The sequence below is a fragment of the Mustela nigripes genome, chromosome 2 (genome assembly GCF_022355385.1).
Source record: "Mustela nigripes isolate SB6536 chromosome 2, MUSNIG.SB6536, whole genome shotgun sequence".
NCBI lineage: Eukaryota > Metazoa > Chordata > Mammalia > Carnivora > Mustelidae > Mustela > Mustela nigripes.
The window spans coordinates 86,452,742-86,478,342 of record NC_081558.1 but is presented as its reverse complement, the minus strand read 5'-3'; the positions used below and the strand labels follow the sequence as shown (position 1 = coordinate 86,478,342).

At 45.5% G+C, this 25,601-nt stretch overlaps 1 protein-coding gene across 2 annotated transcripts in view; it reads left to right on the top strand.

Moving 5' to 3' along the window:
- The window catches only part of GALNT15 (polypeptide N-acetylgalactosaminyltransferase 15), a 42,396-nt gene extending 24,747 nt beyond the window's left edge, over positions 1–17,649 (top strand). Inside the window, exons 4-10 of one of the 2 annotated variants that reach the window (XM_059390882.1) lie at positions 63–230; positions 2,506–2,623; positions 4,603–4,797; positions 7,403–7,534; positions 7,892–7,996; positions 13,235–13,378; positions 15,633–17,649. In XM_059390882.1, the coding sequence (XP_059246865.1) occupies positions 63–230; positions 2,506–2,623; positions 4,603–4,797; positions 7,403–7,534; positions 7,892–7,996; positions 13,235–13,378; positions 15,633–15,776 (1,006 nt within the window). In that variant the 3' untranslated portion in view covers positions 15,777–17,649. The remainder of the gene's footprint in view (positions 1–62; positions 231–2,505; positions 2,624–4,602; positions 4,798–7,402; positions 7,535–7,891; positions 7,997–13,234; positions 13,379–15,632) is intronic. The other variant, XM_059390883.1, reaches the window with a different exon arrangement.
- The last annotated feature ends 7,952 nt before the right edge of the window (positions 17,650–25,601 follow it).

Here is a 25,601-nt window from a genome sequence, read left to right as displayed (position 1 = left end):
ACGTCTATCCCCCCGCAAGTGAACGGTTTGTATCCCTTATTTGATTCCACGATTCTTTCCAGGAGCCGAGTGGTTTCTCCTGTCATAGATGTAATTGACCAGAAGACTTTCCAGTATTACCCCTCCAAGGACCTGCAGCGTGGGGTGTTGGACTGGAAGCTGGATTTCCACTGGGAGCCTCTGCCGGAGCGAGACAGGAAGGCCCTCCAGTCCCCCATCAGCCCCATCAGGTGAGGCTCTTCACAACCTGTTTCTCCTTTGCTTCCTCAGGAAGGACTCGGCAGCCAAACTGCTTGGGATCAAATTCTGGCCCCACAAGTTTCCCAGCAAGTTACTCAATCTGTGCCTCAGTTTCCTCATCAGTGAATTGGGGATAACAGGGTTGTTGTGAAGATTGAAAGAGTCACTGTGCAAAAAGCATGGAGAGAGTACTGGGTGCTCAACCCTTGGTGTTACTATTAGTATATTCTTATGGGAATGGGGTCCAGCTTAAGCTCTTTCAGGTGGTTTCTTCAGTGGATGTCTCCATTTGGGGCAGTGAGAGAACCCGAGCTGGAATCCTGACCTAACTTTTCCTCCCCAGGTAACACTGGATTTCCCTAATCTCAGGTGCTTTCTTGCTAAAGAAAGATTCAATCAGGTGAATGCTAAGACACCCTAACTCTCAAAATATATCAAATTTTATGTGTTGTTTGCTTTGTGTGTTGGGGCATGTTTGGGTTTTGGACAAGGATTCTATTTAAGATGTTCTAGGTATCTTCCTTTGCATAACAAACCACCCAAACTTGGTGCTGTAGAACAACAGCAGTTTTATTAAGCTCACAGATTCTGGGGGTCAGGAATTATGAAAGAGAGCACTAGGTTTGGTGGTCTCTGCTGCATGGTATCCAAGACCGCAGGAAATGGCTCAAGATGGCAGTGGGGGTGGGATGCCAATGATACTGGCCATCAGCTGGGACCCCAACGGGAACTTACCCAATCCCTCCAGCAGGCCACTGCACCTGGGGCTTGCTGGATTATGACACTGGGTTCTGCGACAAAGTATTCCAAGATGGCCAAGTGAAACAAGCTGTATCCCCCTCTCCCTTTAAAAAAACAATTTGTTGAGGTGACTTTCACATACCACAAATGAGCCATTTAAATACGAACAATCCTGCAGCAAGTAGCCCAAGTTTTGAACCACCACCTCATTCTAGTGCCGAAAACATTTCCATCACTGTAAAGTAGATTCCCGTACCTATTAAGTGGTTTTCTCCGCCCCCTCCTCCCCTCAGTGCCTGGCAACCACTGTCTGTCTCTATGTATAGATCTATTCTGGATACGGCATATAAATGGAATCATATGATGTGTGACCTTTCCTGTCTTCTTTCGCTCAGTATAATGTTTTAGAGGATGTATCCCCTTCTCTCACCAAGCCTCAGAAGTCACCCAGGGTCACTTCCAGAAAAATTACAGGCTCACCTAGGTTCAAGGGAAGGAGACATAGACCCTACCCCTCACGTCAATGTCACATTGTAAGAAGAACCTGTGGGACAAGGAATCCTGTGGTGTTCACCTCAGGCAGTTGACCTCTATAGCCATGGTCCATCTCCATCATACACGGCCCAATGCCTATCAGTTATCCAGCTGGCTTCTGAATGCCTAGTACAGGGACACAGAATGAAGGCATTAGGCCCAAATAGGCCTTACCAAGGGTCTGCCAAAGGGAGTATGACTCTAACAGAAGTTTGATAAGCCACAAGCTTAGAAGTGCAAAAAAAAAAGGTCTTTATTTTCTAATAACTGGACTTAGGTCATGTCTATCTTAACCCCCTTTGCACCCAACAGCAGAAAACTTCTATGCAAGTTAGTCAAATTCCATGACAGCTTAGTGACCTCATATTCAAATCTCTCATCTAGGCTTGTCCCCTCTCCCTGTCTCCCTGAAGTTGATTTTGAGCTCCAGACTTCTACGGGGGATACAGTATCGGTGTGGGGAGGGAGTGTCCCACCTTGGGCTCAAGCTATCCAGCATCAGTTTTCACCACAATGCACTTTCACTGGTCATGGCCTCTGGCCAGAGGTTGGCACACCTGGCCCCCAGCGGCCTGCGCCTTCCTCTCAGTATCTGCCCAAGTCCTACTTTGGGACGTGGGAAGAAAAATCCTGACTGCTTCCCTTTGTGCAGGCCTAGTGCTACCTGTCTTAGCATATATTATGCAAACCAAGACCTTCTTCCCAAAGGTCTCTCTAGAGGCACTCAAGCCAGAGGTCAGGGGAGCCTTGGGTACAGCCCCATGGCCCTCCCTTTAGGAGGTATAAAGGGCCCAGGCAACTGTAGCTCCCTCCTCATAAAATGCTGGGATTTTTGACGTGGTTGCTTGGCTCTGGTCTTGCAGTTAAAAGCATCGAGGTCTATCTGGGCCCGTAGCCCACTCTCTTGGCCACTAGAGCTCCCGCAGGGTAAACCTTCCTGATACGCTCGGGGTTCTGAACTGCCGTCTGTTCCATTTTCTCTCTGCCCAGGAGCCCCGTGGTGCCCAGCGGGGTTGTGGCCATCGACAGACATTACTTCCAAAACACTGGAGCATATGACCCTCTCATGTCTCTGCAGGGTGGCGAAAACCTCGAGCTTTCTCTCAAGGTATGTCCTGGACCAAGGGAGGAGCCAGAGGCTTCTATTGAGTAGTGGGTAAGGCCCCACGTTGGGGGCAGCCATTAGAAAATGCTCCTGGTCAGGTCAAAGGCTGCAGGCAAAGTGTAAAATCATGAAATGGGGTATGTCAAATCTCCCCTTCCCATCTGTCTCATGCCCTACCTAGACTGTGCCCCCAGCTTCTCTCATGAAGCCAGCTAGGAAACCTGCCTGTAGGAAAGGGCACGGTATCAGCCAAGAGTACTGTCATGCAGGGATTCCCATACATTCTCTTTGCACGGCCCCATCATTATTCGCAGCACCCATAGGCCCAAACCACACCAGAAAGTTCTGTGCCCTAAGTACAGTGGTCCCTTATCCGTGGTTTCATTTGCCTGTGGTCAGCCATGATCAGAAGCAGACGTCTTCCTGAGGTATCGTGAGGTTGGTGGTAGCCGAACACCAGGTCACAGTGTCTGCTACATTTCTCTCATTCCCTCTCATCACAGGGACAATTTTATCATCTTGCGGCATCACAAGAAGGGCAGGTACCCTATAAGAAGATATTTTGAAAGGGGCACCTGAGTGGCTCAGTTGGTTGAGCATCTGCCTTCGGCTCAGGTCATGATTACAGGGTCCTGGGATCAAGTCGCACATCAGGCTCCCTGCTCAGAGGAGAACCTATATCTCCTTCTCCTGCTGCCCCTGCTTGTGCTTGTGCTTTCTCTAAACTCTCTCTCTCAACTTCACTCTCTGTCAAATAAATATCAAATAAAATCTTTAAAAAGAAAAAAGAGGAAGATATTTTGAGAGAAAGACACAACATTCATGTAACTTTTATTACAGTATGTCATTATATTGTTCTTCTGTGCCTAATTTATAAATGAAGCTTTATCACGGGTATGTATGTATGTATGTCTAAGAAAAGACATAGTATACAGAGAGTCCAGAACTATCAGTGATTTCAGGCATCTACAACGGATCTTGAACATATCTCACATGGATAAGAGGAAACTACTGTAGCTCCAAAAAATAAGTATTTGTCCTAAAAATTCAGCACCCATTGGGCACCACACAGCTCCTCAAACCTCAGAATCAGATCAGACCCGACCACCCTCATTTCCCGCTCCATGTCAATTTTAACACAATACTGGCTTTTTCATCACAGCAACCACTGAAAGCCAAATCTAGTAGAAATGTTTATTATACAAAGTGCAGCCATCTAATGTTGAAACCATGAATTACCTCAAGCTTGTCGTTTGCAGAACATCTGACAGATGTCACTCCATTTCTCTCAAATATTTAAAATACCCCCTTGAGGCCCTTTGAAGTTGCTGGGGCACCCTTGGGGTACCTTGGCATACAGTTTGGGAACCCCATCTTTGTTCCAGTTCATATGCTGCCTATGCTAGGAAAGTTTTTGTTTTTCCTCTTTATCCCTAAGAATGACATGAAAAGCTTCCTGTCAAATGAATTCCAGGCCTGTGGAAATAAGCAGGAAGGTTAGTGGAGAATAGTGAGAACCTTCTTGAAAAAGGGGAGACTGATTATGTTTAAGGAAAGCTTGCTTTGATCTCCACATAAATTTGCAACAGAAGACATCACAAGCTTTGAGAAATTCTCTGATCACTAAGGACTCCTTATTCCCTGAGGAAGGAGCTTTGGGGAACAGAGACACTAAGCCACATGTCTAGCAGCTCTAAATGTGTGGGTGTGCTTTAGGGGAAGGACATGTTCAGGTTGCTGTGTGGATGTGGTGCCCTTACTCCACTGACTCTGTCCCAGGACAGCTGGACCCATTCTTCCCACCCTTTCTCTCCCCAGCCCAGAACTCCCAGACCCAGAAACTCTGTGGCACCCCAAGGACTAGAATTCTCTTTCCCGTTTCGTACTCCTGATTACTTGTGCATTTTGCCAGCCCCTGGATCCTTCACTTCCCCTGAACGTGGAATAGTGTTCAGATGTTTATTTTTCTCCTTTTCTGGCAGGTCTGGCTCTGTGGTGGCTCCGTTGAAATCCTCCCCTGCTCTAGGGTGGGACACATTTATTGGAATCGGGAAACCCACTCCCCCGTTGATCAGGAGGCCACTCTGCGGAACAAGGTTCGCATTGCTGAGACTTGGCTGGGCTCTTTCAAAGAGACCTTCTACAGGCACAGCCCAGAGGCCCTCTCCTTGAGCAAGGTAAGGAGAGATCTTGGCAGGGGCTTCTGGCCCTCTCCCTCTAGGCTGGAGGGGAAAATAAAAGCTTTTGGCCTGTGCTTCCCTTAATTTGCCCCTCTTAAGGGGCTCTTCAACCAGGCAGGGCTGTCCATCTCTCCCAAGCATTTCTTCCAGGCCTCAGAGTCTCCCAGCTGGTCTTGGCCTGGAGCCCACCAGGAGAGATGTCAGTGGGATGACATCTATGGGAAGTGGCATAGGACATATGGGAGCAGAGGACAGATTGGGCAGGAAAGAAGCAGTAACAGGTCTCAGAGGGCCCTTTCATCCTGGACAAAGTGCTCAAGGCTATGAAATTATCCAAGGCAAGAAACAAAGTATAAAAATAAACAGAAAAGATCTAAAACAAGTCACAGAAAAATTAAAATTTAAACATTTAATTAAATGTCCGTAAGTAGTGCTTTTTCAACTGCCATTCAGCTCGATTCTTGTGGCTGACACATACATACTATTCGACATGAGATGCGCGTTCCCACTGATGTTTGCTATGCTGGGAGTAGGGGCTCCAAAGGTAAGATTTGGACCCACAAACGTCTTGGACCCACAAAGGTCTTGGGATAATTCCCACAAGCTTCTTGCCAGCCTACACTGTTGGGTGTTCTCTATTCTCTGAGCCACAGATCTCCCCATCTGTTCATCTGATGACTTTCACAAGGACAATGCCACCTCCTACTGGTAAATGAGAAGAACTTTTTTGTTCTTCTCCCCTGTTGAGCATTCCTATTAATTCCTGTTTTGGAAATGTCCTGTTGCTGACGTCAGTGTCGAGATGTTAAGAATATCACTGCCTCCCTTAAGGCAGAGGCATTTACTTTAAATTTAAATAATTAAAAATTAATTTCGCTCTACAATTTCTATCCTTCCTTCCCCTCTCCCACTCCACCTGCAAAACCCTCATGTGGATTTTGAGATGCAGAAATTCTGGGCACCCAAAACACAAGGCCAGGGTTTCACTGTTGGAAGAGTTAATATTGTCTTGTTTTTTCCTCTCAGGCAAGGTTGTACAGAAGGACAAGTTCATTGTCAGATGCCTCCTCACTGGAGGTCAGACAAGGACAGGGTAGATTTGCCAGTTTGTTTCATTACCAGGAAAGGTGAAGGGAATGGGATGCGCATGAAGGAATGTTCCTGCTCTGGGAGCAAAATCCAGCCCTAAGGCGTGGCTGGCGGGGTCTTAAGCAAACACTCAGAATGCCAAGAAATGATAAAAAACTTATACTAATTTCCTAGAGGAAAGAGTAATAGATCTCTTTGGTTAATGGTAGGTACAAATGCTGAATGAGCAAGACATTCCTGCCTCAGAGAAGTTGTTCTCAGACTTCCTGTGGCTGAAACTCACCAGGAGAGATGATTAAAATGCAGATTCCTGGAGTGCTGCCCCTACCTACTGAATCATAATGTTGGGCGTAGGGCCAAGGAATCTGCATTTTTAACAATCTCCTTGGGCATTTCTGAGCCAGGTGCTTGGGATCGCAATTTGAGGAGCATATCGAGAGCATTTCAGCATGGAGGATTCAGGCCTTACTCCTTCCAACATTTCCATCCGAGGAGTAAAAGAAGGAGGAAGCTGAATCAAACCAAACTCACGTCATACAGTCTGTTAGCCTAGTGTCTAGTTGGCAGCCTAGAGACCATCAAGCTGGAACTCTGAAATGGACTTCTTATTCCAGGCCTCTCTCCTTTCTCCTCCTCACCCCAGGAAATATTCTCTCTCTCTCTCTCTCTCTCTTTTATTACGTAGGCTCCATGCCCTGCATGGAGCCCAAAGTGGGGCATGAGACCCTGAGATTAAGACCCGAGCCGAGATCAAGAGTTGGATGCTTAACCAACTGAGCCACCTGGGTGCTCCCCCACTTTTGTTTTTGATCTTTCTAACCACTCTTTAGCACCCCTGTCTTCCCTAAACCAGGACTTAGTACCAAATGTATGGGCAGGTTTTCTCAGATCTTATCAATATAGCCAAATAGGTAAATTTATACTAAAGTGTTAAGGACTTACCCGATAACCATCCCAGGACAATTATATTATAAAGGAAAATCTCAAGGAAAGCAGATAGCATCACCCAAAGGAATGATTCATTAATGGAAGAGATTGGGCACTTAGAGGGGAAGAAAAGTAAACTTGCCTTGTCTCCACCGCACCCCACAATTTCCCAGCTTATTTCATCTGAGTGGCCTTTGGGCCATTTCCTGCCTCCATAAGGCTCATTCTAGTGCTGCACCACACCAGCAAAGCCCCACCATTTTGCCAGCTTCCACCGAAAAGTCCTTAGAGCTCCGGCATAATGGTCTCTGTTGACCGAAAATGTGAGGGATTATGGGGAGGGAGTGACCTCACACCCACATTGCTGGTTCCACAACTCTCTTTAGGGAGCATCCATCCTATTCTGTCCCTTTTAAACTTCTTCTTCCAACACATGAGCTTCCCCCTTGTCTGCAGCCCTGGGGATCCATGGCCTTGGTTCCCTCTCTCTGTCCCACTTCCTCAGTCACCTCTGTCCTTTCCCCCATGCATGAATGGTGGCGGACAGCAGGCTTCTTCCCCGTCTCACTGCCCGTGTCTTTCTCAGACCGAGAAGCCAGACTGCACAGAACGCCTGCAGCTGCAAAGGAGGCTGGGCTGTCGAATGTTCCACTGGTTTCTGGCCAACATCTACCCTGAGCTGTACCCATCGGAGTGCAGGCCCAGGTTCTCTGGAAAGGCAAGGCATGACCTGGGGAAGATGAACAGGAAGGAGAGGGGGTGGGCAGCCTCCCAAGACAGAAACTGAACCCTGGCCACACAGTCCCAAAGTCCATGGGGCCCCAGAGGCTTTCGTGCCTGCCCTGAGGGAGGTGACAGGTTGCCATGAAACCTGTCCCAGGGTCCTTCTTTGTGACAGGTGTGGCCTGCCTTCTGTCGCTTGGGATTAGAGGCTTCAGCTTGACGTTGCTCATTTCGGGTCTGAACCTGACCCCATGAGCTACACTGGGGAGAGAGAGGAGAGGAATGGCGCCTGACAGAGGGTATCTTTACAGTGGACGTCGGGGTTCACTTCTGTATGGGTGTCCACTTTCAGCTCCACAACACTGGACTTGGCTTCTGTGTAGACTGCCAGGCGGAAGGGGACATCCTGGGCTGCGCCATGAGGCTAGCTCCTTGCAGTGACAGCCGGCAGCAGCAGGTGGGTAATCAGAATTCTCAGTGTCACAGCAAGGGCTGACCTGAGAATGGTCTTCCTGGGATGCTCCTTGCTTCCCTTTGGGGCACCTCCTTTCAGTGGTCCCTTGTCTCCTGCTCCTCTGACTTGTCTGACTCTGCCCACTCTGCCCCCAGGCACAAGCACAAACACGGGCCATCATCAGAGAAGACACGTATCTGGGCTTGGGGGAAACGGAGACTATCTGGTCGATGTTTTTATCAAGCAGATGAGGAAACTGAGGCTCAGGGAGTGACCAGCCTGGGGTTACAAACTCAGATATGCCCAGGGTCACGCAGGGAAAGGGGGTGAGCACAGTGAGCTGAGTGGAGGCTGCTGGGCCTGAGGAGCTCATGCCCATTTGAAAGCACGTGGTACCCGCCCCCCAGACTCAACAGATGTCTTCTCTTCAGTATGAAAGTGGGCTCAACATATGAGATCACATCCATTTTTTTAAAGATTTATTTATTTATTTATTTATTTATCAGAGAGAGAGAGAGAGCAAGTTCAGGCTTGGGGAGCAGCAGGCAGAGGCGGAAGGAGAAGCAGGCTTCCCCCCTCGCAGGGAGCCTGTTGTGGGACTTGATCCTAGGACCCTGGGATCATGACCTGAGCCAAAGGCAGATGCTTAACCAACTGAGCACCCAGGTGTCCCACTCCCCCATTTTTTTTTTTTTAAGAATTTATTTATTTGACAGAGAGTGAGAAAAGGAGAGAGAGCACAAGTGAGGGGAGCAGCAGAAAGAGAGGGGGAAGCAGGCTCCCTGCTGAGCAGGGAGCCCGATGCGGGACTCTATCCCAGGATCCTGAGATCATGACCCGAGCGGAAGGCAGAGGCTTAACCCACTGAGCCACCCAGGTGCCCTCCACCCCCAAAATTTAAAAGACATTTGAAACCCAGGGTTTATGGAAAATCTCCTCATTTAAATTAAACATCTATAATCAGAGGTCAAAGAAAACCACCACGTGCACATACATTTCCGCCGGGACATGGGCAGAAACATGTGGACCAGCCAGAGATCTTCAGCCAACTAGGACCAGAGACGGGGAAAGGAGGTCACCCAAGTGGGCTGTGCAGACACAGAAGCACTGAGGAGGCGAGGGGAGCCCAGAAAGTGTTCTCCATTTGCAGTGGTGCCTCAAAGCCATGACTCAAGGTTACAGGCTTTTCTCAGTCCCCTGATTCTGAGGCCTCCCACGCAGGTGTGCTGTGGCTTTGGGAATGTAATGTGGCTCTGTGGGAGCCAGAGTGCACAAAGGGGGGATTTTTAGGGCACCACAGGAGCACGGTGTGTGTATGTGTCTGTCTTTCTGTGTGGGTGTCTCTGCACACGTGTGTGTGCACACGCATGTGTCTGTGTGTCTGTGTGAAGCGGAGAAGGAGGGCTGATTTGGGGGCAGACAGGCCTCATGGCCTCAGGTGACCATCTGCTCCACTTGCCAGAGGAAGGCTTACACACAGATGGAGCCATTGGCTCCTGGGTTCAGCACTGGCCTCATTCAGGACATTTCCCAAGCACAGAGCAATTTAGTCTGTGAAATGCCTCCCACAGGGAGGAAGCCTTTTCCTGCATGCTCAGAAGGAAAGCAGAGGATACAAATGTCCCTCAGGAGCAGAGGGGTATAACACAGGAGCTCTTCGGGGATGCCCAGGTTGGTAGGGCCCCTCTCCAATGCAGTGCTCTGATACCTTGTTTGGGGAGGGGACAAGAGGCTTCAGTGAAGACAGAAAAAATGCATGGCTTTCCCCCGAGGCCCCACTCTGCAACACAGCTGGCCCTGGCAGGACCTGACAAAGATGGGGCTGAATTGGCAACAGCTGAAGCTTATTGCCCAAAGGGCAGCTGAAGAGGAAGGCTGAACATGTCCAAAAGGCACCCTGCCACAGGGAGAGGCCCCTCCCGGAGCCAGAGCTCCTGCTCTTGGATAGAGATGGCTCACCACAGGGCAGACTGTCTGAAATCAACACTGAGAAATCCAGGTGGTGCCTGGTTAAAATCTAGGCCTAGTAAGGGTGGGTCAGTCCAGTGGCTTGTCCATTCCCCACCTGTGGTTCTTAACCTTTTTAGGTCATATATGGCAGTTGCCCCATGGGGGCAGATCAACCCTTGACTCCAAATCTGGTTCAGATCTGGAGACTGATGACTGCACACATGCAACAGGAGAGAATGGAAAGCATCATGAACCATCTCAGGGAGAGCAGGGCAGGCTCCCAGGCAGGTGGCAACTGGCTTTGGCGCTTATGTGGTCGGGGGATGGGCCAGGTGAGTGTTCCCAGGTCCAGCGGGGCTGACCTGGTTTGAACTTCCTGCCAGCACCAAAGAAGAAAGGACTGGAATTTCTTTTCTTTTTTTTTTTTTTAAAGAAAAAATTTTTTTAAAGATTTTATTTATTTGACAGACAGAGATCACAATTAGGCAGAGAGGCAGGTGGGAGTGGGGGAGGGGAGCAGGCTCCCCGCTGAGCAGAGAGCCTGATGTGGGGCTCCAGCCTAGGACCCTGTGATCATGACCTGAGCTGAAGGCAGAGGCTTTAACCCACTGAGCCACCCAGGTGCCCCAGGACTGGGATTTCTTATGAGCTTGCCCTGAAGTGCAGGAAGGGGATAAGGCGAAGGGGGTGGAGCTTGAAATCTCAGAGGTCAGACATCACACATGGAGTCAGAATCTTTATTATAAGTCACATGGTTCCTGTAAGAAGGTGATGAATTCTAAGGACAATTTTCCAGAAAAAAACACATATAAGCGCATCTGGACAAAATTTTTAAAAATTATCAGGGTTCATGGATCTCTTGAAGCCCCTATGGTCCATGGGCTCTAAAACCCCTGGTTCGTAACCTCCAGAAGCTAAAGGAAGGAGTCAAAGTGAAGAACCATGTCTCCTCTTGCGGCACCCCAGAGGCTGATAAACTTCATGCCCGCTATTGCCTGAAGAGAGAAGAAGGTAACTAAGTCAGGGAAAGCCTCTAGATGCTGCAGGGTCATTCCAGCACCCATGTAGGCCTCTTGGTTATTGGAAAGGTCTCTTTGTATCTTATGGTATAGATGCTTCTCAAATTTCTATCACAGAATAACTTCCCAAGGTGTTGGGAAACCTCAGTGATGCTAGCTGAGGGTTGGTGGGGCCACTCATTTCACAACTTGGATGAACCTAGAAAGCCTAGATTTCCCCCAAATCTCTTTCAGCCTGTGACAGGGACCTTTGCTTTAAGGCCTCTGTTAAAAATAAACAACAAAGTGCAAGTTGATTATTGATCAAATGAGTCAAGTAAGGCCCCAAGAGCCTGGGAGCAAACTCCAGAACATGTCTTGGAGGGTCTGGAGTCCAGCCCTGCAGGGAGGACCCATGAAGCCAGGCTTGGCAGTGTAGGCCCTAGGATCCCAGAGGAAGGCCTGCACCAGGAGGGCACGTGTGGAACCAGGTGCTCAGGATCCACGTGGGCTCTTTCAGTTTTGCCCTTTACCAGTGTTCCAGAACATACCAAAATGCATTCACCCCTGGCACAGGGGAGGAGGACATAGATATAAAGCTAAGTGAGGAAGCCATGTGATGTGGTAGAAACAGCTCACCACTTTCTAGCTGCATGACATCAGAGGCCTTCTTAACACCTCCGAGTCTTGGTTTCCTCTTCTGCAGTTGGGAATCATGCAGTCTCCCGTGTGCCACCAGAATGTTCACTTTTGTGAGGGTTCTGATTCTTGGTGGGGAAGAGGGGACTAACAAAGACTTGATATGTAGCAAAGTCATGAGCTAGATAAGCTGAGAGCCCTTCTCCTCACAACACTTAGATATGCCATATAAAAATTAAGAAGAAATACATACCTAACTGAATTTGTAACAAAGGGGCCAAAAATCAGAAGGCAACTGAAAATGGAGCCGTATGGCATTGGCCAAGCTCCCTGCCTGAGGTGAGGGAAACTGGGGAATCCAAAGTCATTAGTTACATGTAAGAGTAGTTAATGAGAGCCTACCTACAGCCTGTGACAGAAGAGAAGTTAATGAAACATCACATAAAGCCAACTTTGACCTTCGAAGAGTAACCTATCTGCCAAAAGTTTGACTAGAAAAATCCACCCATTGCCCCAGGAAGATGACAAGGAAATTTGTCTGTATAAGACAAATTTGTATAAGAAAAAGGAATTTGTATAAGAAAAGGAATTTTTAAAAAAATTTCTTTTAACCACAAATCTGCATCTAATTTGGGTTTAGGGTTCAAATTTATGTGTGGTATGGGGATCTTTAAGCAGGACTGGCTACCTAATTCGTGGGTCCCAGTGCAAAATGAAAATGTGGGGTCCTTCATTCAACAATTATTAAGAATTTCAAGATAGTAACAACAGAACAGTAAACCAAGTATATTAAACCCAAAACATTGAACTCTTCTAGGCATGAGGCCCCACATGAATGCACAGATCGCTTTGTCTCCCAGCCACAAAATTAATATAAAAAATCATTCAGGCTGCACCTGGCCAGAACAGAAAATGGTTTTGTTAGGAAAGTGCACTCCAGCTGGGCCACACAGGCTTCCTGCAGTTAAAGCCCCTCTGCAAAGACAGGCACATCCAATACTATGAAACATGGGAAGATGGGCCGCCTGGGTGGCTCAGTGGGTTAAGCCACTGCCTTTGCTCAGGTCATGATTTCAGGGTCCTGGGATCAAGGCCCGCATAAGGTCTCTGCTTGGCAGGGAGCCTGCTCCCCCGCTCAACCTCGGCCCACCGCCTGCCTCTCTGCCTACTTGTGATTTCTGTCAAATACATAATATCTTAAAAAAAAAAAATGGGAGGACAAAATGACCATGAGCAAGAGTCAGCAGATGCAACAGACAGCAGGAGAATTAGTTACAGGCCAGGTCAGATCTCTCCAGAAAGAGATCCCCTTGGGCCCCAAGAGTGTTCCTCATCTGCTCCTCTCCCAGAGCACTCCCACAACACACAGAATTCTTTATGGCATCATCCGTGATGCAGGAAATAGAATAATGGGAACACATGCCAAAACATAAAAATATGAATGCAACAGCAGGTGGCATGTGGAGATTTCAGAGGCCAAGTGTAGTCTAGCATTGTATGTTTAGATTCGACTATGAGATATGGTATTGCTGACCCTCGTAGAATCTAAAGATTACCCCTGGACCTCAGCCCTATGGTGAGCTCTTCTTCCTGCATCTCCAGCTTTGGAGAAGATCTCATTCTAGCTATGCTAATGACCATTCCCCTGTCCCAGCACCTCAAGCACACCAGCAGGAAGGGGATCCACTTTGGCAGCCCACAGCATCTGTGTTTTGCTGTCAGGCAAGAGCAGGTGATTCTTCAGAACTGCACGGAGGAAGGCCCTGATATCCATCAACAGTACTGGGACTTCCAAGAGGTATGTAATCTGTTCAGGAAGCGTGCAGCAGTGTCTCCAGCTGGGACGGTGTCCCAGGGTCTTCCAAGAGGTCAAATACTACCAACCAGCCAGTGCCCCTGCTGTTGAACTTAGTGACTTAGCATTAAGTCCTCAGGGGGAAGTAAAGCCAATCTTGCAGCAAAGTTGGATCACCAGTACCTTGAAGTGTACTGATTTGGCACATCTCTGTAAAGCTCTGACTGTGACCATGGCAGACAGAGGAGATAGTCCCTTTTTGAAGTTTCTTAGTTCAGGTCACCAGTTAAGACCATGGAGCGTGTTACAGAAGCAGTCAGCTACCTCAATGATGTGGTTTAGGAACGATAGAATGGCCCTTCTTTCTCTTTTGGTGACAAGTGAACCTAAAACTCGGGACTCACACATGCTCAAAGACATCTTAGAAATCAAGTTAAGGTCCATTATGAATGATCATAAAGGATCATTCTAACCAAGTCCTGTGGATAAGATATGTTTTTAAAAGAGCATTTTAAAATAATAAGGAAAAGATTAACGAGTAAGATTCATCCAGTATAATTCAGGCATTAAAAACTAAGACTTTAAAATTTAAAGTATTGTCATTCAGCCATAGAAAGGAATGAAGTACTGTTCATAGTAGCACTATTTATAGTAGCCAAGAGGTAGAAGCAACCCAAGCGTTCAGTGATGGATGAATGGATAAACAAAATGTGGTAGACATATAATAAAATACTATTCAACCTTAAAAGGAAAGGAAATTCTGTCACATGCCACAGCATGGATGAACCTGGAGGACATCACTCTAAGAAAAATAAATGTGTCACAAAGAACAAATGCAGTACAATTCCACCCACATAAGGTATCAAAAGTAGTCAAATTCATAAAAACAGAAAGTAAAATAGTGGTTACCAGGGGCTGGCAGGGGGAGGGGAGAGTTGTTTAATAGGTACAGAGTTTCAGTCTTGAAAGATGAAAAAGTTCTGAATATCTGTTTCACAACAATGTGAATATACTTAACACTACTAAACTTTACCCTTAAAAATGGTTAAGATGGTAACTTTTATATTATCTGTTTTTACCACAATGAAAAGAAAAAAAAGAAATTAGATGTATTTATGCTACAACATGGATGACCCTTGAAGATATCATGCAGTGAAAGAAGCCAATCACAAAAGGCCATGTATTCTATGACTTCATTTATAGGATATGTCTGGAATAGACAAATCCATTAATACAGAAGGCAAATTAGTGATTTCCAGGAGCTAAGAGGAGGGAGGGGCAGGAAGTTATTGTTAATGGATAGTGGGTTTCTTTTTACACTGAGGATTGCATACACTGTGCATATACTAAAAGCCATCAAGTTGTATACTTGAAAAGAGGGAATATTGTGATTTGTGAATTTTATCAAAAAAAAAAACACACACACACAAATGGCAGCCTTGTTGGTTAAATGTTTAACTTTTCAACAAGAAATATTTTTTTGTTGTTGTTGAAAAAGGGATGGCTGGATTCAATATCAAATCTGGTGGATTTTGAGCAGGAAGCAGCCATCAGCCTCCAAACCTGACTGACTGGCCCTCTGTGTATCCTTGAGCTTTACTCTCTACTGCAACCTGGTGGCAGAAGTGCTAAATTGCAGGATTCACAAGGGGCAGAGATCAAACCAAAAAAACTTTTTAAAAAGATTTTATTTATTTATTTGACAGAGAAAGAGACCACAAGTAGGCAGAGAGGTAGGCAGAGGGAGGCTCTCTGCTGAGCAGAGAGCCCGATGCAGGGTTCAGTCCCAAGACCCTGAGATCATGACCTGAGCTGAAGGCAGAGGCTTAACCCACTGAGCCACCCAGGCACCCCCAAACTAAATGTTTTTGAAAACAAAAATGTACAAGTACAGTGATAACAGTGAATGTCACCAGTAAGGTATAAAGACTAAACATGCTCTACATACTGGCATGCTACCAACCAGAACTCTCCAAAATAGTACAATTATATAATCTCAATAAAGATAATTTAATTAATGATCTCAAGCTTCCAAATGATATTTTTATTTAGGGCTACCTAAATTATATTTTATATTAACCAACATACTGCAGTTCCTTACCAGACCAGTTCGCACCACCTCTATGAGTCTCATAATGATTAGCACAAAGCTTAGGAATATCTTTTGCTGACTGATTGCTGGGAACTGACATTGTCTTCTTCTTCTTCTTCTTCTTCTTTCTTTTCTTTTTTTTTTCCTTCCCCTCCCCCTTTTCAGAATGGAATGATTGTCCACATTCTTTCTGGGAAATGCATGGAAGCTGTGGTGCAGGAAAACAGTAAAGATTTGTACCTGCGCCAGTGTGATGGAAAAGCCAGCCAGCTGTGGCGATTTGACAACGTCAGCAGTGTGGATAAATGATGAATGCCAGTGTCAGAGGGAATAGAGAAGTTTAGTCATCACAATTCGGCCCCAAGAGAGCTACAAGAGCATGTATATTTCATGAAGCAGATCCTTTTGTGTTTGTACTCCTGGTGATAGTAGAGAAGAAAGCTCTGTGAATGAATATAGAAAGTTTTTTCCTTCTTGCACCTTATTGCATTGACTTCTGGCTGTTTTAGAAAAAGAAAACAGAGGATTCATTGTCTCATTGTCTTCATCACTGGTAGATGGTCATTACATAGTACATAAGATTTTTTTTTTTCTATTGAGCACTTGATAATTGCTTTTATCTCTCATAAAGGAAAGAGGCATGAACAGTCTCAGGCAACACCCCCAAGGATACATAAATCCAATCGATAAATGTTTTGCAAATAGCCTTACTTTGGATCATCTGTGTAGCCAACAATGAAAAAGTGTGATGAGGTTGTAAAGGCCTGAAGTTTCCAGAACTTTGGATTAAGCTCATTAGGACAAATTCCATGTTCACTGGATAAGCCATAGAAGAAGGAAGAGAAGCCACTGAGCAAAGAATTGGGTTGAAGAGAGATGGGAGAGCTTTGACTTAATTTTCCAGCTCAGCCTGGCAGCTGGAAAGAGCCAGCAGACCTGGAATAGGATGTTTTCATGTAAATGAGAATTTCCTCCATACTTTCTACCTCCATTCACCCTGCCCTATCCCTTCTTTACCTTGGTTAACCCCAACCAGAATCTTATGCAATGTATTTCTCTTTAGTCGCTGGTATTGGAAGGGTCAGCTCAGACTGAGCGTTCCCAATAACGAAGTTGAGAAACTCTCCTGATGCCCGGTTATAGGGTTTGCATGGATTGGATCAGAAATAGCAACCTCCACAAAAAGGCAAGCCTGCTAGAAGGGAAATGCCTGCATTTGAGCCAAAATTCATATGAAAGGAACCAGAGTTGGGTATTAATGTCTATTAGGACTGACGTGGCCATTTCCTAGCCTGGGACCCCCTTATATGCCTGCAGGATGAATGTTCACAGCTGGGCGAGGAACATGCCTCCAGTAGAGCAGATCCAGTGCTAGCAAGACCTGAATGGCTCTCCTTGCTGTGACCTGGCCTACCTAGTTCGGCCATAAGGAGCTGTTGAGTGGGCTTAGTTCTGCTGTTAGGAAGACACCATTTATGCCCATTTCTCTTCTGAGGAGAGTTCCCTCTCCCTAGGCTCAGCTTAGAAACCTCCCTTCAAAGATCTTGATCTCCTCTGGGCTATCTCAGAAGTCAGTGTGTTTCAAATAAGAAAAACTAGGTAGGACGTGAGGGTTTCTAAACAATGCCTATTATAATTATGTATTCTTTATCCATCAGCTTAAGTCAATGGCCCACTGCATTTCTCCTTCCTCAGAATGCACTCCAGATTTGTGCTGTCCACAGTAACCATTAGCCGCATGTGGCTATTTAAATGTAAATTCATTAAAAATAAAAAAAAAATTAGACTCAGTTCTTCAGTTGTACTGGTCACATGTCTAGGGCTTAATAGCTGCCCATGCCTAGTGGCTACTGTACTGGAGAGCACAGACACAGAACATTCTATCATGGCAGATAGTTCTATTGGATAGTGCTGATCTGGATAGACTGATCATCCCGTTGAGAGAAGAGATTTTAGCCACTGTCTTCTTCCTTCAGACATGTCTATATTTAAAACAAATTCCTCTAACATCCTGAGGCTGAGATGGAGCTAAAAATTCTCAGACAGCAACCTTGTAAATGGTATTAATAATTGCAAACTAAAAATTAAACAAGACCTCTATTTTTTTAAATGAACTTAATTATTGGCATTGTGAGTATTTGAAGTTGCTGGAATAAATTAATATAATTAAATAAAAGGCTGAATTCAATTGTCTGAGTTGTGTTTGACAGTAATTATCAAAAGGACCCAGATGGCTTATTGCTTAATTGGTTGAATAAAGCAAGAATGTGGGATTCCTTGCTTCCTTAACCATCCCCGTGATTTATTACTTTATTATAGAAATGGCTGTCAACTCAGTCCCTAGCTGGTACTTACAAATCCTTAATTTAAACAAAACAGATGTCTCCATTTAGTTCAAAAAGACATTCAACCTTCTCCTCATAGTGTAACCAAGTGTTCAAATTCTGTTTTCTGTGGACTCTGCTTTGATTTTATCCACAACAATCATTTTAAAAGTAGAGAAACCTGGCAGTTGAAAGATTTGATTCCCAAGAATTTGATCTTCACTTTTATGATTGGACTTTATTGTTCATGAGTAAGGAGTAAGAGATCGATGGAACATCTTGACTGTATTCAGGTTGATGGTTCTGTTTTGTTCTTGAGGTCTTGTAGATCCCTGTCCTCAGAGTCCATGAGACAGGCCATAATATTTTGGCTCAATCCAGTGCTCCTCAAATTTCACTGTATTCACAGATCACGTGGGGATTATATTAAGACTCAGATTCTAATTTGGTAGGTCTGGGGTGGGACCTGAGATTCTGCCTTCCTAATGAGCTCCCAGGGGATGCTGATGCTGGTCTGTAGGCCACTTTCTGAGCAGTGAACAGCAGTCTGTTGCTACTTGGAACTAAGAGAGTGGCCACCAGACCAGTTCTTGGACTACTTATTCTTTGCTTCTCATCAAGCTCTGTTTGAATCCACATGGCAGGATGATTTGCTCCTGTTTGATATAAGACAACACATCTTGCTCAGTATAATTCCTTTTTCTCTCTCCATCAACACTTTTCCTCTTTTCTTATTCTGTCTACTAGTTCTATTCTTTCAGCGAGGAGAGGTCTTTTCCTTTCTTGTTATTTTTGCTGCTTGGCCTGTGGTCATGTTATGATCTCCTCACTTTTCTTATCTTCTCCTCAGCTTCCCTCTTTTTTTAAATCTCTGATCAAGGCTGCTTTTCCAGCATCCATGGTCTTGTGACAGCTTTTCTCTCACTCTCCCTTTCCTCTCTCAGGCCTTATGCCCTTCCATCACCAAGTCCAACTGACCAATCTTGATGGAGTGAACACCATCAGTTTCTCCAAAGGATTTTTGGAGCACTGAGCATACCAATTAATTGTTGGATTTTTTAGTTCTTCTCAGCCCTAGCTTCTCTCCAAGAAGAATCCAGAGTATGGAGGAGTAGACATATCATTTCACATGGACATGAGATGACTGGGCTACTAAAGGACCTACTGCTGGTCATGGAAATACAGCCCTTGTCTTGAGGAGGTGGCTGGGGTCTGGCAGGCAGGTAGCCCTATATAGAGGACCCACAGAGAGGAAGATGTAGGGGACCCTTGGGAGATGGTCCAGGACCTGTGACCTCTGAATACAGCCACATCTAATAGCCAGACATAAGATTAGATGACCAGAAAGCAAATCCTGCCAAAGCCCAAAATTTGATTCTCTCAATCCTTAAGTCACACAATAAAGGTAAAGCACAACTAACCAAGATGGAGATGCCAAATTCACCCTTTGACATTGGAGTCTCTGGTGTTTACACAGAGTATTCTGGCCCGACCCACCTCTTCCTGTCTTACAGCTTCAGGGAGCTCCTGAAGAACTTCCAGCCAGCAGTATCTGCATTTCTTTGCTTAAGGGTTTTTCCTAAAGCTGAAGAAGTCCGCTTTATGATGTGGGGCAGAGCAGAAAGTCACCCCCAAGAAGCAGCCCTCAATCAATGATTGCCGAGAGTATAGATACCTCAGTTCCCTCACCGCTCCAGTAGGTTCAGGCTGAGGTGCAAATTCCACACTATTTCCCAGAGCCTGCTGTGGGATTACACTCCAATCATCCACAGCTCTGGCTGGCTTGATAATACATCTTCAATTGGCTACATTCCTTTCCTATCCCATCCCCCACTGGTGCTTCCCAATCTCACCTTCCAGGTAAACCACTTACACTCAAATCAGTGTCTCTTAATGGCAAACCTGCCTTCACATACATGGCCTGGCCCTCAAAAATCTTCCAGCTGAGGGAGTTATTCTGCTCATTAAATGGCAGTCTTGATCAGTTGTCCCACCCCATCAGATGCCCCACTCCCCTGAGCTGAACTTATTCCACTGAAATGTAAGACCAGAGAATGGATCTCTAGGCAGCTGCGTCTCAGTAAGGGAGAGACTGAGGGAGCAATATGCACAGACTTTATCCCAAATATTCAATAATATTAGACATCCTTCCTCCCTGGGGAAGAATGAGTGAGGGGGTAGAGAGAGGCCACAAGTATTCTCCTAATTGATATCCTTCCTTGTAGAAACCCGAAGCCTGAGGGAGCCTAGGTTCCCCCTGAATATCTCTCTCTCTCTCTCTCTCTCTCTCTCTCTCACACACACACACACACTTTTCCCTTTCATATATAGTTCTTGTCCAATAACTTGTACATATCAGTGTAAGAGGATGTACAGGTAGGTATACCATCTAAGTTAGGAGCGGAGAGCATGGTTGTTCTCCACAACCAAGTGTGGGGACTCCGATATAAGGTGGGTATTGAGGAAGAGGTGGGCCAGACAATATGGTAAAGTCCTAAAGAGCAAGGTGATGTGGAGATCTTTCCAGTGGGGGCATAAGGGGTTGCCAGAGGGATTTTTCAGAGTTAGGTGACTAGTTCACACTACAAAGGTGTTTCCTTATATTCACAGACACTTATGGCCGTGACTTATGTACTGACTTGTGTGCTGTGTTGGAGGGTGTAAATCAAGGAACAGGGCTGAGCTCCCTGTCCAGGACAGAAAAGGAAGAGAGAGCCTGTGCGGGTTGGATAGATCGATACCAGTGAGACTAGGCATTCAGTGGGAGCAGGGTAACATTGGTGTATAGACAAACTGACACAAGTTCTTGCTGCCACATCATGTCAATAAGGATGAATTCACTGAAGCAAGATCGTATGTTAAAATTATATTAGGCTATGGACCAGAGCAGGGATCAGCAAACTTTTTCTATACCGGGCAAGACAATACATATTTTTAGCTTTGTGGGCTCTTTGGTCTCTGTCACAACTACTCACATCTGCCACTGTAACACAGAAGCAGCCATGGACAATAGTAAACAAAAGAGTATGGCTGTGTTCCAATCAAACTTCATTTTTGAAAACAGAGTTAGCCCACAACCCTAGTTTGCCACCCCACCCCTCCCCGGGGAGTAGAGTTTTTGACCCAGCTGCAGAAGGAGATAAATCACAGATTTTAAAAAACAGAAAAATAGTACCAAAGAAATTGTAAGTATCCCTGAAAAATATAAAAACAAAGTATTTCTGTACTATAAATAACAAAAAAGCAAAGAAAAACAGACCAGTATAGCACATTGCCAGTGTAAGCAGACTTCGGTCCTTTTTAGAAAGAAATAGGAATAAACAAATAAATCTCTTTTTCTTCATCAAAATATAAAACATTGACACTCAGCCCATAGTCCTCTTTCCTTTGGGGACATAAGGACTCCAGAGGCCTTTGTTGTTATCGGCAGTTGGGCGGACCAAGCCTTCTTAGTGAGTCCGCAGGCTGCAGTGAGACCAGCAACGTGGGAGGGAGTGCTGCTAAGAAGCCTTTCAGCCAAGCCGGGGGGATGACACTGTGCTAACAGATAAAATTTGTCACCGTAGTTTTCCTTACTGTGGTGAAGCTGCTCACAGAGGGAAACACTCACCCTCCCTCCCTTTCCTGCCACAGTTCTCTCTTGCAATTGGGATTTTTTTTTTTTAAGATTTTATTTATTTATTCGACAGACAGAGATCACAAGTGGGCAGAGAGGCAGGCAGAGGGAGAGCGGGAAGCAGGCTCCCTGCTGAGCAGAGAGCCCAATGCTGGGCTTGATCCCAGGACCCTGAAATCATGACCTGAGCCAAAGGTAGAGGCTCAACCCACTGCAGGTGCCCCTGCAATTGGGATTTGAAGACAGTCAGGCACCAGTTTTCGTGTGGCAAAAGTGATGACCTCTTTGTATTTCTAAAAACTCTCATCCCTGACATCCAAGTTCACCAGGCTTCAAAACACAAACAGTGAAAGTCAAGTGGAGCCAAGGGATTTCCAAAAGCTTGGCTTGAGGCCAAGGGTGTACCAGGCCAACAAGTCTCACTCCTTGTGCTCCTAAGCCAGCATAGGCCTGTAACACATGCTTAGAGGCCAGACGCAGGGGCGCCTTCTGACCCTTATAATCTATGTTTGGGGCTGCTGGTCCATCGTGCCCCTTCAAGTGTCAATGTTGGCACATCCAAGACTGGCTCCAGATTATTTTTTAAAAGCCTAGGATGCTTTCCCCTCCCCAGTGTCACAGACAGGGCCCAAGCTGTCCGAGCCCATCTCAACCTTGCAACCTGTAGAGAGATATCTACTCTCCCCCCTGCTGATGCCACCTGTCATTGCCCCGTGAGCCTTCACCATGCACAAGGGACAGATGACTCCATAGCTCAGGTTGCCCAGATGGAAGCCACAGTTGAAGGCTATTGACTTCTTTTTTGGGGAGATCCTGTTTTCTCCCCTGTGTTCATCAGATGCTTAAAGTAATGGAAGAATGAGAAGTCCTGTTCTTACTATTCATTGGGAACATCATTTTCTTCTTCAGTCAACTCTTTGCAAATATCCTTGACCACTCTCCAGGGGAAGTCTTCACACATAGCCCTAGGAGGTGGGTTGGTTTGCGTGGTGGTAGAGCCCCCACTGACTCCCTAAGGTTCCAGCTCTGTGCCCAGCAATGACATCCCTTCACATGTTTGTTTGGGCAATGGCCAAATGGTCAGGTTGGTCTCCAGCCTTTCTCCAAGCCACCTACCACTTCCTTGCATAGCTTTCCTACCCAGCTAGCCCTGCCCTTGCATATGGAATCCTTATGGAAACATGATACAGGTTGCCTTAACATGACTCCTGTATTGTGTTGTTATTCAATATGGCTCATGGTGGAATTATATTCCAGACTAAGCAATAGGCATTTTTTTAAAGCAAAGAGCCATGATCCATACTTCCTTGTTTTTCCCCTTACCATTACCACAGGGCTGGGTTCTTTACTATGTGGATTATATTATGGAAAAGGAAAATCCGGGAGGTGGGATACAGAAGAATGAAATGTCAAGAGATGGGAGAAAAATCAGGTCTAAAAAACTCTGGATACCAAATGAGCAATAACCAGGAAGACCTCGGTGAACAAATATATGTATCCATCATCAGAAATAATGGCAATAGCCACAAGTGTTAAGCCTGTACTAAGCTTTTATTTGCATTATTTTTTCTTATATTCAAAATAGGCCAATGAAGTAGGTACCTTTATTATTCTATTTTACATTATCCCATTCTATAGTTGAGAAAAGTGAAGCTTACACAGATAAGTTTCCCAAGGCCATACAACTAGAAAGTGATATAAATGGGCCCAGAAGCCTTTGCTTTTGACCTACACATTTTACTGCTTCCCAGTATTTGTGAGTAAAGAAAATGAAGTAAAGCAGTGAACTTCCAAATGGAGAGAGGTGAAAATCAGGGCCAAGGTGACCTGGGACCTGACAAAATTAGATGTATTAGCCTGGATGTGTTCAGGCATCAGTAACCGAATAACCAACTCCCGGGGGCTGAATAAATAAAGGTCTTTAGTCATCACGCATGCCCAATGCAATGGTAGCTAGTTCCATATTTGGTGCAATGGCTCAGAGACATCATCTAGGACCCAGGCTCTTCTTAACCTTCCATTTACCATCCCCCATGGCTTTTGATTCTGATATCTATCTCCTTGTCATTACAAGATGGCCACCACAACACCAAACACCACAACACCAAACATCCTTGCTCCCATATCCCAAATAGGAAGGAAGAGAGGTAGCAGAAGGAAGCTCCTCCCCAACGTCTTTATTTCTATTCTTCCCCAGAGGTCCCCTTGCTCCCCAGAGGACTTCTCCTCCAGTCTCATTGGTCAGAACTGTGACACATGGTCACCTTTGGCAGCATGGGAAGCTGGGAAAATGACCAAGAAGCTACCTCAGCAAAGTGGGAACAGGCCGGGCACAGTGCCACCCAGAACATAACTGGGGTCTGCAAGTGGAGAAGATGGGAAGTTGCTTGATGGTTAGCCAGTAACAGTGTCTGTATTTGGGGAATGACTCCTCCCTCAAGCAAAGGGGCGGGGGGGGACTTTGTTTCTTTTCTTTTTCACTTTTTTTTTTTTTTTAATCATTATGAGATGATGATCACTTCTCGGCCTTTTGGCTAAGATCAAGTGTATCATTATGAGACAAAAATGGCAAGACACTGAGACAAAGACCTATAAAGTTTTGTGCGCCCAACCCCATGGTATCATCTGATCAACTCCTACCCCCTGCCCAAAGTAAGATTCTTCAATTGCCCCAGACCTGGCTCAGTTTACTCATGCTGGGGTATGAGGAAGGCATAAGGGTGCCTGCCATCTGGAAATTACCCTCCACCACCACCAACTGGTCAGACATCCTACAAAGCAGAAGTGTTTTGATCTCTTTTATTACACACCTCTTTGAAAAACACTACGGCCCAAAAGTACCACCCCAAAAAAGCCCTTTTCCTTTATTTCTGTCTCCCAGAAGCACATTTCTATTTGCTTTTTAAAAGAAACATAGAAAACAAGGAAGCATGGCTTAAAAATATGAGAGGGTGATCTTCCCATGGGATGTATTGTGGTTTTCTTCCTTTATTGTATATAACATGGGAGTGATGTATATAACATGGGAGGAAGATGCTTGGGAATTTTGCTTAAAACAAGTTACAGCCTGTGAACCCATCTGTTTCCCATGAGCAGGAAAGCTATTATGCGATCATGTCAAGGGGCCTCTGGATTTTCTCAAGGCTTTTCCATAAGGCGGGGGCTTAATACAAAACTCCCAGCTCTTTGGTTCTAATCTTCTCCCTCTTAATCCAGTCAGTAACCACAGAAGGCAAGAGCATCTGGCTGATACCCGTGAGGGTTAAGTTGGAAAGCTAAAATCTTTCTGGGCTCTGAAAGCAAGGCAATGCAGTGAAAATCCCAGACATTTCAATGGCTTGGCTTAGGTTTACAAAGCACAAAGTAAAGTGTCTGAGTGATACGTTAACTCCTATAAATCCAGATTATAATGCTCTTTCCAGAGTGAATTCTAGACTCTTAGGGTCACTTTCCAAAAAAAAAAAAAAACTATAAATATTCCTTGAATATCTATTATGTGCTGAGAACATTTCCAGGTCCTTGTCCCCTGTGTATTCTGAACTTTAGCTCTGATGATCTTGATGAATCACCCATGAATCAGAAAAATTGCAAAATATCATTTTCACTGCATGTTGTGTCAGCTCAGTCTCCGAGCTGGATATGTACTCTTCAGTTTCTGGGAAGGCAGAGATATTTCAAAAACAATTCCAGGAAAGGAAGCAAATGTGCCTTTTGATACATTTGCCAAGTAGGGCACAGAATAGACCTAAATTTGTAAATAACATAACAATTATTTTCCCAAAATTGCTATGAGGACATGACCAGCCGTCAGTGATCCTTAAAATATAATTCAGCTATGCTAAGATCATTTTCACGTATTTCTCCAGCCTGGACTCCTCTGGAACCTCAGACCCGCTCATCCAGGCACCTTCCATCGACACTAGAGCCCAAGTAATGTAGCCTAAGTGCTCTCCTGCCGGAAATCCTTCCATGACTTTCCATTGCCTTCAAAACAATGCCTTGCCCTCCCAACACAACCTGCCTACGAGGTCTTTTCTAACCCTGGGCCTGACCCTGTGGACTCACTGGACCATCTCTTAACACATAGTCCTCAAACACAACACTTTATTGTCTCTACTTTGGCCACACTGTTCCCTCTGCCCAGAGCACCCTTCTCTCCTTTCACCATCTTGCTCATCGTGCAAGACTTGCTCA